Source organism: Dryas octopetala, chromosome 8 (genome assembly GCF_963921425.1).
Source record: "Dryas octopetala chromosome 8, drDryOcto1.1, whole genome shotgun sequence".
Taxonomy (NCBI): domain Eukaryota; kingdom Viridiplantae; phylum Streptophyta; class Magnoliopsida; order Rosales; family Rosaceae; genus Dryas; species Dryas octopetala.
In genome coordinates, this window is record NC_141373.1 from 5345255 (window position 1) to 5363529 (window position 18275).

The 18275-nt window shown below is 35.7% G+C and overlaps 2 protein-coding genes across 2 annotated transcripts; one reads left to right on the plus strand and one right to left on the minus strand.

Annotated features, from left to right (window-relative positions):
- Positions 1 to 349: 349 nt before the first annotated feature.
- LOC147276391 (SBP (S-ribonuclease binding protein) family protein) lies at positions 350 to 2022 on the minus strand. Its single transcript, XM_086254900.1, has 2 exons — positions 1316 to 2022; positions 350 to 1193 (listed from the first exon to the last, which is right to left on the minus strand). Exons 1-2 carry the CDS (start codon positions 1673 to 1675, stop codon positions 636 to 638), a joined length of 918 nt encoding a protein of 305 aa, XP_086111026.1. The 5' UTR covers positions 1676 to 2022; the 3' UTR covers positions 350 to 635.
- Positions 2023 to 11418: 9396 nt separating this feature from the next.
- Positions 11419 to 12395, plus strand: LOC147276392 (uncharacterized). Its single transcript, XM_086255462.1, has 2 exons — positions 11419 to 12081; positions 12186 to 12395. The coding sequence occupies exons 1-2, from the start codon at positions 11451 to 11453 to the stop codon at positions 12218 to 12220; spliced, it is 666 nt and encodes a 221-aa protein (XP_086111588.1). The 5' UTR covers positions 11419 to 11450; the 3' UTR covers positions 12221 to 12395.
- Positions 12396 to 18275: the final 5880 nt, after the last annotated feature.

Consider the following 18275-nt stretch of genomic DNA (forward strand, 5'->3'; position numbering starts at 1 on the left):
AATAATTTTTTGTGTAAAATAATGTAGTTTTAATTGATTAAATAATAATTCCTTGTATTAATGTACAAGGAATTAATACACGATCTAAATCCTCTTTTTTTTATTCTAATCAAACTCGTAGGAATTAAATAAGAGAATCATTTATTGCATGAAACAACACCGGACTGTATTCAATCTGACATTGCTTTTCAGTCCCTCCTGCCTCCTCCTGTCAACGTAAATTGATCGACTGCCAAATGCAAAATAATTGGTACAATCTGATACGAATAATCAAATCAATCTACCATGAAAATAGAGAGACAAGCACAAAAATTGAAAAGGAAAAAAGCAACACCTCCAAGGCTCCATGAAAGGGAAAGATGCTCTGCTCTATATGATTTCTGTTCAATTGGTTTTTGGTTGTTTAAAGTACAAACTAAATAGTCTAAATCTAAATCTAAATCCAGAGACCCTAAAAAGGAAAACAATATATAATAACAAAAAATAAAAACATTTGCATCGAAATTGGTTCTGTTCTGTTCACCCATCATCATCATCATCATCATCATCAATTCATCATCATCCATTAACCCTCTTCTTTCCTTTTGTTTTTTTTTTTCTTTCTCTGTTCTACCACTTTTTCCCGGAAAATCAGCCTAGAAAATCAGAGCCTCTATGCTGGCCTTCTTTGGCGTTTTACAAACAGGGCAAGAATCGAGAAGAGCCTCACAAGCTTTGCATGAACAAAGGTGCCTGCAAGGAAGAAACAACATACACGAGCTCCGAGAATGACACCCTTTGCAAACCCTCATCATCTTTATCCTCATCTCTTCATCAACATCAATATTGACATCATCACTGTCTGCTTCTGCTTCCTCTTCTTCTCCATCTTCTTCTCTGTTATCACAGCAAGACTCTGCATCCTCTGCTCCATTGTTCAAGAGACAACAAGAGGCCCTCTCTCTGACCTGTTCTAGAGTGTTGTTCAAGGACATGACGATGGCTTCGTTTTCTTGTGCCACTCTCTGCCACGCTTGGTTTTCGGTCTCCAATTTTCTCAAGAAATCTTCAAGCTCCATTCTTCTTTTGGTTGCTTGTGTTATTTCCTCATCCTTTTGCTTCAATAGCACAAACGTTTTGGACTCTATTTTCTTCAGCAACATTGCAAGTTGCTGTTTTCTCTGCTCTTGCAGTACCAATCTCAGCCTCTCATTCTGTTTTCGAAAAAAATAAATACGGGAATTGAGTAAAATTCCAAAATTGTAACAATACAATCAATTTCAAGCAAATTAGATGAAAACCCAAATCATAAAAACTCATAGAAATGCCTTCTAACCTGTAATCTGATATATTGATCAATTTCTTGTCTCTGCTTGGCAACCTGAGCAGCTATGCTTTGAGAATAGGAGGAGGCCATAATGTTGTTACTACTCATCTTGTTGTTTTGCAAAGCGGGAACAAACACAGAACTGTTGTCAAAGCAAAGATTTTGATTAATCTGCTGCTGCTGGTTTTGTAGTTGTTGTTGCTGTTGCTGTTGTTGTTGTTGTTGGTGTTTCTGCTGGACATTGAAACAGAACTGACTGAACCCCCCAACACCACCACCACCACAGCCATTGTTCTCTACCATCCAATCCTGTGAGCCACACAATGGAAACCCAAGATTCTCTGAATACAACTGTGCTTGAATGGCCATCTCTTAAGAAATCAAAACAAACCCACAAGCCCTTTTTCTCAGATCTCTCCGCCTTTCTTCTCAACCTGTGTTTGGATGATCAAAACTTGGGCTTTGTTGATTGAGAGAAGCAATTTGACAAAAAGGTGGTGGACTAGAAGTGGGGAGCATATATATATATAATATATATGGAGGAACCCAAGATATAAAAGAGTTGATTATGAATTTATGATTATAGATTATTGGGAATTTGGGATTGACTGAATTAATAAAGTAAGTGAGAAATTTGGAAAAAACAATTAAAGGAGGTGGTGGTCTAGGATACTAGTTTGTGTGCGGTTTTAAGAATTTTGTTTTTTAGGCTTTGCCTCTTTTTTCTCTGTACGTGTGTGTTGGGGGTTGGGGTTGGGATTGGGATTGGGTTGGTGGTGTGTGCATTAAAGAGAGATGTGTGGGACGCGGTAAGCAACAACGTACACATGCAGATTTTGTGACTAAACTATCGGGTCAGAGATTTCAGAGGGGCGTTTGTTTTGAATAATGAATAGATAGAGAGAGAGAGAGAGAGAGAGAGAGAGAGAGAGAGGAATTCAATTCTAAGTGGGTGAGACTGAGAGGCCCTGTGAAATGTGAATCAGTCAGTTTTCATATCAATAATTCAATATATGTGAGAATGAGAAGAGAGAGAGAGAGATTTGTCAGTTTGATCATCTGGAAAGGCTGAATATAGGGTCCTTACTTCTCTCCTATTTCCTTTTGTTTTTTGGTTGTACTTGGAAATGTAAATTTTATTATTTTTGTATTTTTAATAAATAAGTTTATAACACTTTTAGTCCTTACAATTTGTTGGGTTTGAAACTTTCAATTTCGTCCTTATAATTTAAAAACATAAACTTGTACCACCATAGTCTATCTTAAGTTACAACTTACAACCAAACCCAAATTCTTAAGTTTATTAATAGATGTGGAAAAATTATTCTTTATAACTAATATATTGTCACCTGATATAATTAATCTATGTGTTATAATATAGGTGAAATTTATTAATATTATACCCTATAAATATAAATATGACGTCCAATAATACTTTTATACGTTGAATAAATTATAACACGTGATGATATATCAGTTATACCTAATAATTTTTCATGGAGTTAACAGAATGATGATGTAGACATTCCTAAATTCCCAAACTTTCTAAAATTCATTTCAAATCATGTTTATGGCAAGTTGGTGAACCATTCCAATATTTGGTTCGCACATAAAAATGAAGATATTCGTTCCCCTAAAATAATGGAACCATGCATTCCCAAATTGAAGATTAAGAATGTCCATTTAGTTATATACCTTAAACGTACTACTTGTGTTTTGAACTTACGATAATTTTCTTTCATATAGACACGTATTCTTAACCTGGAACTTAAGATCTAAAATCTTGAATAACAATGAGTCTAACTTGGCACCTGAACTTAGGACCCTAACTCAGAACTTGGCACTTGAACTTTGGACCCCGGCCAACTCAGAACTTGGTACCATGAACACCGGACTAAGTACTCGAAGCCCATACTCGTTGGACCCTAGACTTGGGAGAGGGGATCCTACCTCAAATTTGATTCAAATTTGAAAACCAAACAATGGAATTGATTCCATTCCATTCCCCTTTTCATTCACTTCTCCATGTTATTTCACCAACCAAACATCACTCAAGGAAAGTGCGTGCTCTCTTGTAGTTCAACACTTCTTTACGCAAGAATATACAAACAACATGCATGGTAGTTGGAACAGTATTTACAGGGAGTGCAGAATGAGCTGGCCAACAATTAATTGTGAACGGGAATTCATTCCTCATAACTCCTAATTCCTCCACACGTGAAAGTGACAAGAGAAGAAAGAAAAACGAAAACTTGATTAACTCAAGTTATAATAATATTTGTAAGACACTAACTGTCAATTGCCATCCCAATCTTGTTTGTTACTAACTCTTCCCCATCCTTATTTCTCTAGAAAACGATACATTTCTAACTTCGTACACATTGTTACAAACCACAACATGCACACACATGACCCCACATTGGACATGCTAAGGTCCAGAACCACTAACGTCCCGTGGAAAACCCCAAATTTTATCTCTGTAAACATTGAAAAACATCATCAATCATCATCCTTTCATTATTTATTCTTCAAAAATATTCCACCATACAGACAAATGGATAACATAAATATATCGTGTTTATAACTTTTAATCTCATCAAATTCACTTTTTTATTAGTAAGGTATAAATTTTGTCACAATTAAATCTATTTGTATATCATTAAGTGTTTATATTGTAAATAAACCACCTCCATAGACCCATGTGCTGCCGACCCTCCAGGACCCCATGAGCCCCTTCTGTGCTTTGGACGACTTGTGCAAGCAATGGTGCAATCCATGTGAGCCCATCTCACAATTCATTGACTAGCTAGCCATAGTGTATTAATTATTAAGGGATCGATCTGATGAATCTGCATCTGAGAGATGTGTGCAAAAATCCAAAATCCCATTTCTGAATTCTGATTTCTCAGTACGTGTACTCGATGCAAGCAAAAGTCTTTTCTGCAGCTTCCCAACTGCTTCTCTTTGTTTTTATAGCTTTCGGCAAAGTGATATGGACGCACTCCCCAACCTGCAACTGCATGCCCTGCATGCCCTGGGGTCTCACTTCCCCAAATTGGGGGGCAGTCCCCACATAAAGTCTTGTAGTGGGCCTTTAGAGATTTGTTCTTTTTTAATATTATTTTTCAATAATCAAATTGCAAGTCATTCATAGGAATATGGAGAGCACCTTGTGTCACATCCCTATGAGATTTTTCATCTTTGAGAAATGACATCGCACACCAAGGTCGAAGTGATCAATACTCGTTTTGGAGCTCTTAATTCGGCCAAATTAAATTATTATAGGTAACCGACAAGCCTGTCAAAAAATTGATATATTATGAAGTGTAATCAATTCACATGTGTGAATTACAATATTGATGGACAAATTTATATTTCAGTAGTGATACATTTTATATTTTTATATTATAATTTTATATCACTTTATGTGCCAATTTATATAGTATTCATGCATTGAACACTAAAAAATAAAAATAAAAATTCAAAAATAAAAAGAAAAACTTTGTCCAGTAAAATAATAACACGTAAGATAGTATAAAAATATGGTATAAGAATGTAATAAATATAGCATTATATTTACCATTATTCTTTACATTATTCTTTATATTTCTAGGGGCTTATCCACCTTTTTTTATTTGGCATTCCAGCAAAAAAAAACCCCTTAAAATTGGGGGTTTTGGATATAAAAGTCTTTAGATAAATGATGACTTTAATAAAGCCAGCAAAGCACACAAAATGGGTTGGTTTAGTTAATGGAAGTCTCCTACCACCAAAGAGGATGAGTGAAGGAGACTATGCATGCCTCAATTTATGACTTACTTAAATGGGTAGAGTGGTAGACCGACATGATCTAACCCTGTGGTGGTCAGTGGTTTCAGGACCATCCGATCGGCTGATCATGCTTCTGATATGCCAATGGGCCCAACCAAGGCTTTTGTCCAGATGCACCTGAATTGCTATTCACTAAGGTCATACATTCACATTTCACACCCATCACCTTTCTTAATTTGTCTCCTTTCATGCGGCACCCATCTTGTTTGTACTCATAGAAATATGGAATTAATACAGGCTATATTAATAAACATTTCAACTTTCAAGTCACCACGCGTATTTAATTTATTAGTCAAGAATAAGATCAATGCTATAGACTAAGAATATTATAATGCTGATCGAGCTTTGAACCAACACCTAGTAAAAGATCCACTATATTATCAAATATCCATTGGTTTTCCTATCTCTTACCATCTCATTCATTTTACTTATTTACTTCCAATTCTTTTAACCCTTCTAAAAAGATTAATGCCATAAATGATAGAAGTGGTAATTTTTTAAGGATGAAAAGGCAAGCATAAACTAAGTTGTAAACTTTATGCATCTCAAGATTGAATATCTTTACAAGAGTAAAACACTCAAATGTACTATGATTCGCGGATGATTTATTTATTTTTTGATAATTTTTTTTTCTAAAGTAATTAATTAATTAAATAGTGTGTCGATATTGTTGTTGTTGTTGTTGTTGTTGTTGTTGGGAAAAAGGGTCCTCGATCATGAGAGTGTTGTGTTGCTTCCATGTTGCTGCCCCAGTGCCCCACATAAAGGGAGAAGAGTTGATAATGTGATGAATTGATCATGTCAGGTTTGATTTTCACATACATATTCTACCCAATGCCTTGGTGACCGACACACGCAAGTTGTGTGAAGTTTCTTAGAGGGAGTCCGGCCCATCCTCCCATGCATGTATGCTTTTTCAAAACGAGTCCCTGTTTCTATGCACAACCACAAAAGCACCATTAAAAACAAGAGAAGGAACGCACTTAATTATTAGGCTAGCTAGTAAAAGCACAAGATATATAGCTTTTTGGGGCTGTGCTTTTTCGTGCATCATCTTTTGACTGCATGCATGATTTTGTTTTTCATGTAGCTAGTCAGTCGTCAGTCGTCAGTCGTCAGTACGTGGATGGATGACTTGGTTGTTGGCCCTGATAAGCAGAAACAGCGACCGACTGAATGAAATCATGATTCATGTATAGCTTTTACCTTTTTCTTTTTCTTGCATTGCACACATATATGCAGCTAGCAGAAGAGTACCAATTGGCTTTTATTTGGAGCAAAAGCCAAAATCAACACGTCTTCGCTCGCGCGCTTTTTCAAGTTTGACGTCAAGTGTCGTGTGATTAAGCGTGTAATTCTGTTTTTTATTGTATCCAAATATCCAATATGGCAATATAATGAGCTCCGTTCCAACACCGTAACTCCTATTTCCTCTATTAACAATCTGTTTCAACTTTGACCACTTTCTAATTTCCCAAGGACAAGGAAAACCAACAGAAGAGGCCTTTTTTTTATGGCAAACAAAAAAAAAAAAAAAAAATTCAAACTATATAATGTAATATGAAATACAAAATTATATATAATATCTGCATGAGAAGTGTCTAGGGTCTTTCCTACCACCTTAGAATTACCAAACACTTTGCATTGTTGTGGCAATAACGAGGCCAAAAATTTGTCATTGTAGTAGCGTGATAAAGAAACTTCAAACACATTGTCTGGGTCTTTTTTTAGCTTATGAAATGCTTTATTTTTCAAGAAATTTCGTCAAATACATTATCCCCACCCTTAAAAGAAAAACTCAAAAAGACATTGGGGGCCAAAATTGAGATTTAGTCAAGATTAATGGAGACAATTGGCCCCACTATTAAGTAATAGAGTTTACCCCCCCACCCCACACTCAGAACCAAAGTTAGGACCATCCCTTCTCCTTTAGCCTCTATTGTAATAATTTTTTTTTTTGGGACATATTATATTATGAGATTGTCAATATAAACGGTTGACCAAGTAAATTCTTATTTACATAATATATTAACGACATTCTATCTGAATTTTATTATATGTGGAATAGGGATATGTTGCTCATATTATTTTTTTTACTTTTTATTTCAATTAATCAACAATTGTGGTTTATGAGATTTAAACTCAATACCACCTCCAACAAACGAGAGACCCAATGCCAATAGAACAAATGGTCATTAACGTATATTGCTCATACTTGAATGCCCAACATTTTGTCCCGTAAAACATTGGTTTCTGAAAATTTTTCAGAAGTTACGAATCTAATAAAGTACCAAATTGCAGGCCTCAAGGCTACAGAGAACAGCCCAAAGGCCCAACCCACAAGCAAACAACAAGAACAAGGATAAAATTCCAGCCCAAATCATTGTTGGTATACTGATATATAGTTATTCTTCAAAAATTTGCTTGTTATTCTAATATATTTCATCATTTTGCAATGAGTGATGCTATTCCGACCACCCTAAACTGTTGAGTTGACCATCCTATTTCAAAATTTCAATTTTACTCTTAAAACAAAAAATTTCGATTTTGTTCGTCGGGTCATTCGACAGTTATCTACCGAAATATTTATAGTTATTCAACAGTTATCTGCTAAACATTAGTGAATTTTTCGGTGGATAACCACTAAATGAAAACGAAAAAGGCATTCGACAATTATCTGCCGAAATATTTGTGTTTATTCGACATTTATCTGCCAAACATTGGTGGATGTTTCGGTAAATAACCACCGAATGAATCTGGGTGATTTCTTCATGTTTTTGCAATAAAGGGTAAAATAGAAAAAAAGTTGGGCAAAATATGTTAGGGTGATCAACTCAGTAGCTAAAGTATCCTGCATAACCTCACTCTTTTGCAATTTTACATAAAAAACGAAATCATATTGGGCCTATGCATTGCTGGTATTCTGGGCTTAGCTCTAGTTCACTTCAATATAAATTCTGAAGCCCAGAACTTGAGGCTCTCCGGGCCAAAACTGAAAGGCGGCAAACTGGTGGGTGGAACAAACTAGTTCATTCTTTAACCATAAATGATATATGCACTGTTATATAAATTTTCCACATTTCTCTACGTTTTTATATAAAAAGTGTAGGAAGCTTTTATCAGTTTATGTTCCTAGCTCTTTTACAGAAAAAAAATCATGTCTACGCAATTATTATATAAAAAGTGTTATTTAAATTAGAAGATGGACACCGACAAAATTAATTTGCTGCATTCATGCACCTCCATATGGAAACATAAATTGCAGATCCATATTGTATAGATAGTCGTTGAAACAATGATGAAGACGACAAAATAGAGTAGTGTATGAACCTGGCCTGAACATTTGCTAATCTAAATAATCTAAGATCATTGCTAGTTTGAACATTAAATTAAGTACTGTTTACTTAAATTAATATGCACTGGAGTCGGCTAGAGATCTAGAGGTCCAGGCATCTCCACCTTTTATTATTATAGAAACCATGTTATCAAGACCAGTTTCCAACAACTAATACAGGATCGATGTTTTCTTATACAATAACAATTTGTTATATATTGTTTGTGGATAAATCCACATGGATTCAACTTCCAACCACAGACCTTCATACGGTTTGATAAATCCTATTTGGCACTTTGACATTTCAACGGTTGACTTGGTCAAACCAAAGACCTGTATCATCATACCAGCTCTAATCCGACATCACTGTCTGAACCAGACTCCTATCTTGGGGACTATATCTATCCACTTGAGGGAAAATCTTCAAATGTAGGCAGCTTGGCTCAACTCAGATTGAATATTATGACCCCGATCTGATTCTCTTGAATGTGACCACTTCACACTTGGAAGGATTGATATTCAAACATCCAGTTCGGCTCAGACTACCTATAACATCGCTGAGCTCATCTATCAGATCTCATACGGTGTGTCTTAGAATAAAAGTCTATATTCAGTTCGGCTCGGATCCAAGACTCCACCGCTATTCCAAAAGATCAAGCTAGTATGAACCGCCACACTTAAGTGTATGTGATAGGACATGCTATAAAGCCTGACACTCTAGCTCCAGTCATAACTATTGGGGCATCCCACTATGCCCAACTATAACATTGAATGCAAGAGTGCTTGGTAGCTGTGCCTGCCACTGTTCCAAACCTATGAAGTGATCTCTTCTCCAACGTTCATCCTCATGCAGGTAACTTAGCTTTTGTCTTTTCCTTTGCCTATATAAACTCACTTATATGCACAAAAGAAGGGTTTACAAAAGCTTAACAAAACACACACCTACTTGAGAAATAAACCCATAACATATTGCCTTTTTCTTCCTATTTCTCCCAAGTTTTTCATTTGTTCTTGTTGGTTCTTGCTCATACACCTCCTTTTTGATCCTCACTGACTTAATCATCGAAGCGTAATTGGCTGGTACCACACCAGTGCTACTTCTTTTGATTCTTGTCTATGCAAGTGACCTTTGTTGGAGATTATCAGCAAGTCAACACTTCATCATCATCCTTGTTCATCCTTCAAGGAAGCTTAATCACCATCCACATCACCAAATTTAAGTTGTTGCATTATCGGACGAATTTTTGCATCATCATATATATATATGTATATATATAAATATATATCATGTGGAAAATTGTTATATATATGTATAACAATTTTCCATGTAGAGGTACAATCAAAATTGCATATATATAACAAAATGAGATGGAACACAAAAACTGCAAAAATAGTATTAATTGCAGTAGTAATCCTCAGCATGGAAGGCAGCAATGCATGGTGTGCATGCTTCTTGTAATTTAATTAGGGCCGGTAGTCCTGCATGTAAGAAATTAATGGACTTAATCCTTGTTCTAATCGGATGCTGATCATGCTAACAAAACTTAAGAGGCAAGTTATAAGAGTATTAATCAAACTACAACAGGAAAAGCTCAACTAAGTCATATTCCTTATCAGAATGGGATTATGATAATGAGCTTCCTTATGGTATAAACAAGGCATTTATTAATTAGTCATTATATAGAGTCATACTAGGATTAAACCACATATATCTTAATGGGAGGTACACGGTTTGATCAAGACTCTATATAAGGCTCAGGTCCCTGACTACACAGATCATCAATCTCTGCTATTTGGTACTCTGCCCCATATTGAGTAAAGCTCTGAAGAAAGTCTGTGTTGGTTGGAAGGCTTGTGCTCTTAGACTTCAAGGGAGTTGCTGCAGACGATATGGCTTCTTCAGGTAAGTATACTTTCACATGGGTTATCTTGATGCAATGGTGAATATACATGTCTAGTGTTTTTATGTTGTGTGTTCATTCAGAATATGTAAAGAGTTTACATGTGGTATCAGAGCAGGCAGACACACACTAAAGACCAAGATTAAAAATTGATCATTGTTTTCAGACTTGATGCAGCAAAAGTTATCTGTTTTCTTGTTTTTTTTTTTTAACATTAGGTCGATTCATACTTATGTTTTCAGTTTTATTATTGTTTGATCCTGAGATGTGTACATGTTTTATTTCATGAAATCTTGAAACATAATCTGATTTATTGATCTATTATATGTTGATGTACTTATCATTGTTCCTTTTATTCTGAGCATCAAATATTATGTAAATTCTTCAGGATATATTAATCAGATTATTTGCATATAAACATGTATACAGTTATAATCCGCTACAGTAAGGTGATCTAGTCTTGATCACAGTCCTCATCATGTGAGATATCAAAAATTCTTCTACATGATGAGTGTTGAAATCAAGGCAACAGTTCTCGTTGATCACAAAGTATGTAATTCTGCATCTTAGGTACTTGTTGACTCTCTTAAAAGAGGTAAAGTCGTCTGAGCATTTAAGATGAAGAATTAACATGTTACAATCTTCTTATGGGACCAAGTTTTTTCTTTTGATTATAATTTCTGCTCACCAAAATTGCAGAAAGCATATTCAAAACAAATGGTCCCATAAAAGACTGGGAACATGATTCATGAATTTCATTTGTTTTTACATGGACAAAATAAATCTGATTCATGTAATAGAAAAACAGCTGCAGTTTTTGGGGTATAATTTTAGCAAAAGCATATTCAGTTATAAAATTTTAAGCATGTTTTTGATCATTAATGCAGCATCCATGAGTTTCAATAGCATCGAATCTCTGAATGGACACAATTTCAAGAAATGGAGGCAGGATATTGAAATTGTGCTAGGAATTAATGATTTTGACTTAGCACTAAGATAAGACAAACCTGCTGCTCTGACTGCAACCAGCACTGCAGAGGAAAAGATTGAGTTTAAGAGATGGGAGAAAGCCAACAGAATGGCACTTTTGATCATGAAGAGGAATATGGCAGATATTGTAAAAGGTGGTATTGAAGATAATGATAGTGCAAAGGCTTATCTTGAATCCATAAGTGAAAAATACAAGGAATCAGAAAAGGCCGAGACTAGCAATTTGATGGCTTCATTGACTGGTAAGAAGTTTGATGGAATAGGAAGTGTTAGGGAATACATTATGTCGCTGATTGACATTGCAGCAAAGCTGAAAGCTTTGAAAATTCCTATAGCCGATGAGTTTATTGTGCACCAAGTTTTGATGTCACTACCAGATCAGTATGAGCATTTGATCTCTATTTATAGTGCTCAAAAGGAAAAATGGTCACTGAATGAGTTAATTGGTATGTGTGTCCAAGAGGAAGAAAGGAGCAAAAAGGGAAAGGCAGTGGCAGAAGTAAATTTTGTGCAGAGGGCCAACACTGGCAAGAAGGGATTCAAAAACAAAAGGCAATTCTCGAAATCAAAAGGTGCACCAGATAATGCTAGCAGCTCCAAATCCACTTCTGATGGCCTCAGGGCAGTGAAAACAAATAAGTCTAAGTGTTTTCATTGTCACAAGCATGGCCATTTTAAGAAAGATTGTGAAAAGTGGAAGGCTTGGATGATTAAGAAAGGTAATTCTCATTGTTTCTACTTAGAAGTTAATTTTGTTGATTCTCCTATTGATTCTTGGTGGATTGATTCTGGCTCACCCATTCATATTGCAAATTCCTTGCAGGGTATCACAAGAAGGAGAACACCAAGGAAGGATGAAGTCAACATCAAAGTAGGCAATGGGATGCATGTTGCAGTCAAGGCCATAGGAGCTGTCAGCATTAGATTAGGATCTGGTTTTGTTTTAAATTTAGATGAAGTTTTTGTAATCCCATCATTAAGTAGGAACTTGATTTCAGTAGTTCAGTTGGTTAGGAAGGATTTCGAATTTATTTTCAATAAAAGTGGGTTGCAGTTATTCTATGATTCTTCTCTTGTTGGTACGGCTATATTGCAAAATAACCACTGGAAACTAACTTGTTCTGACAGTAATGATATTCATCAGATTCGTGCACCAAACAAAAGATCAAGGGAAAATGAAAACTCAGCTGTTTTATGGCATAAGAGATTGGCACACATATCAAAAGAAAGGATGAAAGTTTTAATCAAAGAAAACATACTACTTCAACTCGATTTTTCTGATTTTACTGACTGTATTGAGTGTATTAAAGGAAAGACAACAAATGTCAGTAAGAAAGGAGCAACAAGAAGCCAAGAATTGCTGGAGATAATACATACAGATATATGTGGTCCTTTCCCATGTCAAACCATATGCAAACACTCCTACTTCATACTATTTATAGACGATTTCTCTAGATATTGCAGCTTATATCTAATTTCAGAAAAGTCTCAGTCATTGGAAGTTTTTAAGATTTTCAAGGCTGAAGCTGAGAAACAATTGGGAAAGCAAATAAAAATAGTCAGATCAGATAGGGGGGGAGAGTTCTATGGAAAATATAGTGAAGTTGGACAGCACATGGGTCCATTTGCACTTTATTTGCAACAAAATGGAATTAAGGCCCAATATACCACACCAGGAACCCCTCAGCAGAATGGTGTTGCTAAAAGAAGGAACAGGACATTGATGAACATGGTCAGGTCCATGATGTGCACTACTGGATTGCCAAAATTTTTATGGGGAGAAGCATTAAAAACCGCAAATTATATAACTAATAGGGCACCTAGTAAGGTTTTGAACAAGACACCTTTTGAACTTTGGACAGGAAGGAAACCAGGATTACTACATCTGCATGTTTGGGGGTGTAAGGCTGAAGCAAAATTATACAATCCAGAGGCCAAGAAACTGGATTCAAAAACCACAAGTGGTTTTTTCATTGGATATCCAGAAAAATCTAAAGGGTTTCGATTCTACTGTCCATCTCATAGTACTAGAATAGTAGAGACCAATGTGGCAAGGTTCATTGATGAGTCTGCACCATCGGTTGAAACTAAATTAAGTGATTTTGAATTTGAAGAAGTTGCTGATAACACACCAGTTCAGAATGATCATACAGAATTGAACATATCAATACAAGATCAGATTGGTTTTGCACCAGAAAATCAGCAAATCATATTGAATCAACAAGCAGCTGAAGTTGAGGAAGTTCAAAATCAAGTTCAAAATGAGATGGCAGTACAATCAAATCAAATCCATACTGAGCAACCAGCGGGAGAAACAACTAGAAGGCAATCTATTAGACAAAGGAAACCTGCTATATCTAGTGACTACATACTTTACTTGCAGGAAGTTGAGTTTGATGTTGGGGAAGAGTCTGATCCGAGAAGCTATGCACAAGCTATTCAAGATGACAAGTTTGTGGAGTGGCGAGTAGCTATGGAAACTGAAATAGAATCTATGTACAACAACCAAGTTTGGGAATTAGCTGAGGTACCTAAAGGGATTAAACCAATAGGTTGCAAATGGATTTATAAGACAAAGAAAAATCCAGATGGAAGTGTAGAAAGATACAAAGCTAGACTAGTTGCAAAGGGTTTTACTCAGAAGGAGGGAATTGATTACAATGAGACCTTCTCACCTGTATCAAGCAAAGATGCCTTCAGAATTATTATGGCATTGGTTGCACATTTTGACATGGAGCTGCACCAGATGGATGTCAAAACTGCCTTCTTGAATGGAGAATTAAATGAAGAAATTTACATGGCACAACCTGAGGGTTTTATAAAGGAAGGAGATGAACACTTAGCTTGTACATTGAGAAAATCCATTTATGGATTAAAACAAGCTTCCAGACAGTGGTACATCAAATTTGATTTAATTGTTAGCTCATATGGTTTCATTGAAAACCCATCAGATGAATGCATATACTTAAAAGTGAGTGGGAGAAATTTCATCTTCTTAGTTCTCTATGTAGATGACATCCTACTGGCCAGCAGCGACAAGGAATTATTGTATGAGACTAAAGCGTTTTTGTCAGATAATTTTGAAATGAAAGATCTTGGAGAAGCTTCTTATGTGCTAGGAATAGAAATTAAAAGAAATAGGAAGAAGCATTTACTGGGGCTGTCACAAAAGGCATATATTATGAGAGTTCTTAAAAGATTCGACATGTTAAGTTGCAAACCAGGAGATTCCCCAATGTCAAAAGGAGACAAATTTAGCAAGGGACAATGTCCTACGAACCAACAAGAGAGGGAGTATATGAAAGATAAACCCTATGCATCACTTGTTGGGTCTGTTATGTACGCTCAGACATGTACTAGACCTGATTTGGCTTTTTCAGTTGGCATGCTGGGTAGATATCAAATTAATCCGGGACAAGCTCACTGGGTTGCAGGGAAAAAGGTACTCAGGTATTTACAAAGAACAAAGGATCACATGCTGGTGTACAGAAGAATGAATGATTTAGAGCTTATTGGATACTCAGACTCAGATTTTGCTGGTTGTGCAGACACCATGAGATCGACTTCAGGGTATATTTTCTTGTTTGGTGGAGCAGCTATCTCTTGGAAGAGTGTGAAACAGACCTTGACCACCACTTCTACCATGCAGGCAGAGTATGTTGCAGTCTATGAAGCATCTGTACATGCCATATGGTTAAAAAAATTTATGCTGGAGACAAAGATGATAGGTTGTGTGGAAAAACCTATAAAGATCTATTGTGATAATAGTGGAGCAGTGAGCTTCTCTAAAGACAGCAAAAGGACACCCAAATCTAAGCACATTGGAACTAAATATCTGATGGTTAGAGAGAATGTTAAAGCTGGAGAATTACAGATCGAGCATGTCAACACACAAGATCAATTGGCAGATTCCTTTACTAAAGCTATGCCAGTTGGAGTGTTCAAACACCATGTGACTCAAATGGGAGTACTTGAGAAACTGGATGCTCCAGTTCAGTGGGAGCTTTAAGGATAATGAGAGTTTTCAGATTTTAAGTTTATTAATTTTGATTCTGCCATTTCAGTTATTTTTATTTGCACAGTTTGAGCAAATTACTGTGATAGTTTTCAAAATGATTATTGGATTTTGAGTTATAAGTTATATTACAATCGAGCTAAACATATCATGATTTCAGAAAGGTAGCTCAATTGTAATATATACTATCTTTTCAGTTTAATTCAAGTGTTATATATATATATGTACATTCTGGTATTTAGAATGCATATCTATAATCTGTGTCATTGACATTTAGATAATGCAAACAGAAATGATTAGCACACTGATCATGTGCTCATACATATGACGTAAAAGGTTTTTTGTTTTATAGCTTGACAAAATCATTAAGTGGACCAGGTTTACAAATTCGACACAGTTGCAATACACAACTGTCTTGTGAACCAATTTTTAGTTTTACGCTTTGTGAATGACTTATGTGGGGTATGATTTTGACATTAATGGTTATGAGTTGTTTGAGCAATATAAAGCTTGATAATTTCTCATAGTCTGGTGTTTAAAATTGTGCTTTGACAAAGTTGATTTAAGTCTTTTTTTTTTTATTAATATACCCAGCGCTAATGAAGGTTACTTGCTGTAAATTAGTATGATACTCAGATAAGAACAATGATAGTCCAAGTGGGAGAATGTAAGAAATTAATGGACTTAATCCTTGTTCTAATCGGATGCTGATCATGCTAACAAAACTTAAGAGGCAAGTTATAAGAGTATTAATCAAACTACAACAGGAAAAGCTCAACTAAGTCATATTCCTAATCAGAATGAGATTATGATGATGAGCTTCCTTATGGTATAAACAAGGCATTTATTAATTAGTCATTATATAGAGTCATACTAGGATTAAACCACATATATCTTAATGGGAGGTACACGGTTTGATCAAGACTCTATATAAGGCTCAGGTCCCTGACTACACAGATCATCAATCTCTGCTATTTGGTACTCTGCCCCATATTGAGTAAAGCTCTGAAGAAAGTCTGTGTTGGTTGGAAGGCTTGTGCTCTTAGACTTCAAGGGAGTTGCTGCAGACGATATGGCTTCTTCAGGTAAGTATACTTTCACATGGGTTATCTTGATGCAATGGTGAATATACATGTCTAGTGTTTTTATGTTGTGTGTTCATTCAGAATATGTAAAGAGTTTACACTGCATGCATGTGCATATATGGTTCTACTTTCTACTTCTACATCGTGTTCTGTACATTGCAACTGAGATTCGATCAAGATTAATTATATATACTATGAGAAAAAAAGAAAACACAAAAGTCAATGAAATTGCAGAGATCTGACAGAATACTACTTAATTTGCATTCTTTTATCCACACACATACACCGATCCAAAATCTAACAACTAAAAACTAGCATGGGCATTACATTACAAATATATTGGCAGTAACCACCATGATCACATTGATCGCCTTCTACTTGGAATAAGAAAATGTCATACCCATGCATCTCTTAGCATAAACCTGATCAGTAACAAAAAGAAGGAAAATGATTGAATGGAGGAACTTCCAAACATTTCCCCATGTGTTGATATCGATGGTGACATCACGTGAGAGTTAGCACTTCTAATAAATAGTGAAGTCTGCCAAAATACATATATAACCCATTTAACTTTAACTGAATAAGCTGCAAATGAGATTATGAGCCTAAATGGATCCACTTAAGCGAGCCTCACCTCAGTTTTTATACCAGCACAAAGCAAAAGGACTAGTGATTAGACCCTCTGACTCAATTTCCAAGGCTGCTATATATAGTACTCAAGTTGTCTGTCCTTTTATCTGTTTAGGTTTCAAGAGGTCATGATACACTTGCGGTACCAAGGAACATGATATGGGGAAGGACCAAAATAATTCTTAAAATGTCTCAGTATGGGTACAATGTCAAACGGGCTGGGTCAGGCCGTTTAAGTTGAGTATACTGTGCTTTTGTATCGTGTTTGAGCTGTTTTATATACTTAAAATATAGGCATAAATTTAATTTAGACACGTAATTATATAAACTATTTCAACGGGGTTTATGAATTTTAAAATATTTCAAATATATACCCGATCTATTTTTTAAATTGAAAAATAAATTTCTGTCCATTAATTCGTTGAGAGATCAGTTAAATGACAGCTTAGTTTTTGTTGATCGGGAGTACTTGACGACGTGACGCTATCTCAGCAAACATTTCCCGCCGAATGAGCGACATGGGCCCACAATTTAATAATAATAGAGAGAGTGAGAGTTTGTGGGCCCGTGTCAGGGGTTAGGTGGACCCGTGTCGCTTATTTGGCAGGAAATGAGCGACACGGGTCCACCTAACCCCTGACACAGGTCCACAAACTCATTATTTCTTTCTCGTTTGTTGAACACAAGTGAGAGATTTATATTCGAATTTGGGGGAAAACGTGATGTTTTTTGGATACTAAATAGTCAGGAGAGCGTTCGACGAGCGGGAATAAGGTGATGGGTGAGTGGGCCCGTGTCAAGTGGACATGTGTTGCTCATTTGGCGGGAAATGTATGCTGAGTTGGTGTCACGTTGCCAATTAATCCCCGTTAGCAAAAGTCAAGTTGACATTTAACTGTTCTTTCAATAAATTGATGGACGAAATTTCATTTTTCAATTTACATAATAAATCAGGTGTATATTTGAAATATTTGAAAGTTCATAGACCCCGTTGAAATAGCATATATAGTTATGTGTCTAAATTGAATTTATGCCTAAAATCTAAGTCCGACACAGCCGACGGCCCATGGCCCGTGGACCATTTGTACTTATGCCGTGTCTTAAATGGGCTGGTTCACAGATTTTTTTTATTATTATTATTTTTTAAAATAATAAAACTAATCTTATAATATTTTTTCTTATT

Bases quoted from the DNA above. Each gene is read 5' to 3' on its own strand.
- LOC147276391 (XM_086254900.1), bottom strand. From the start codon at position 1,675: ATGGCCATTCAAGCACAGTTGTATTCAGAGAATCTTGGGTTTCCATTG. The intron at 1,194-1,315 runs GTTAGAAGGCAT...TTTCGAAAACAG, and splicing joins ATCAATATATCAGATTACAG to AATGAGAGGCTGAGATTGGT.
- LOC147276392 (XM_086255462.1), top strand. From the start codon at position 11,451: ATGGCACTTTTGATCATGAAGAGGAATATGGCAGATATTGTAAAAGGT. The intron at 12,082-12,185 runs GTAATTCTCATT...AATTCCTTGCAG, and splicing joins GGCTTGGATGATTAAGAAAG to GGTATCACAAGAAGGAGAAC.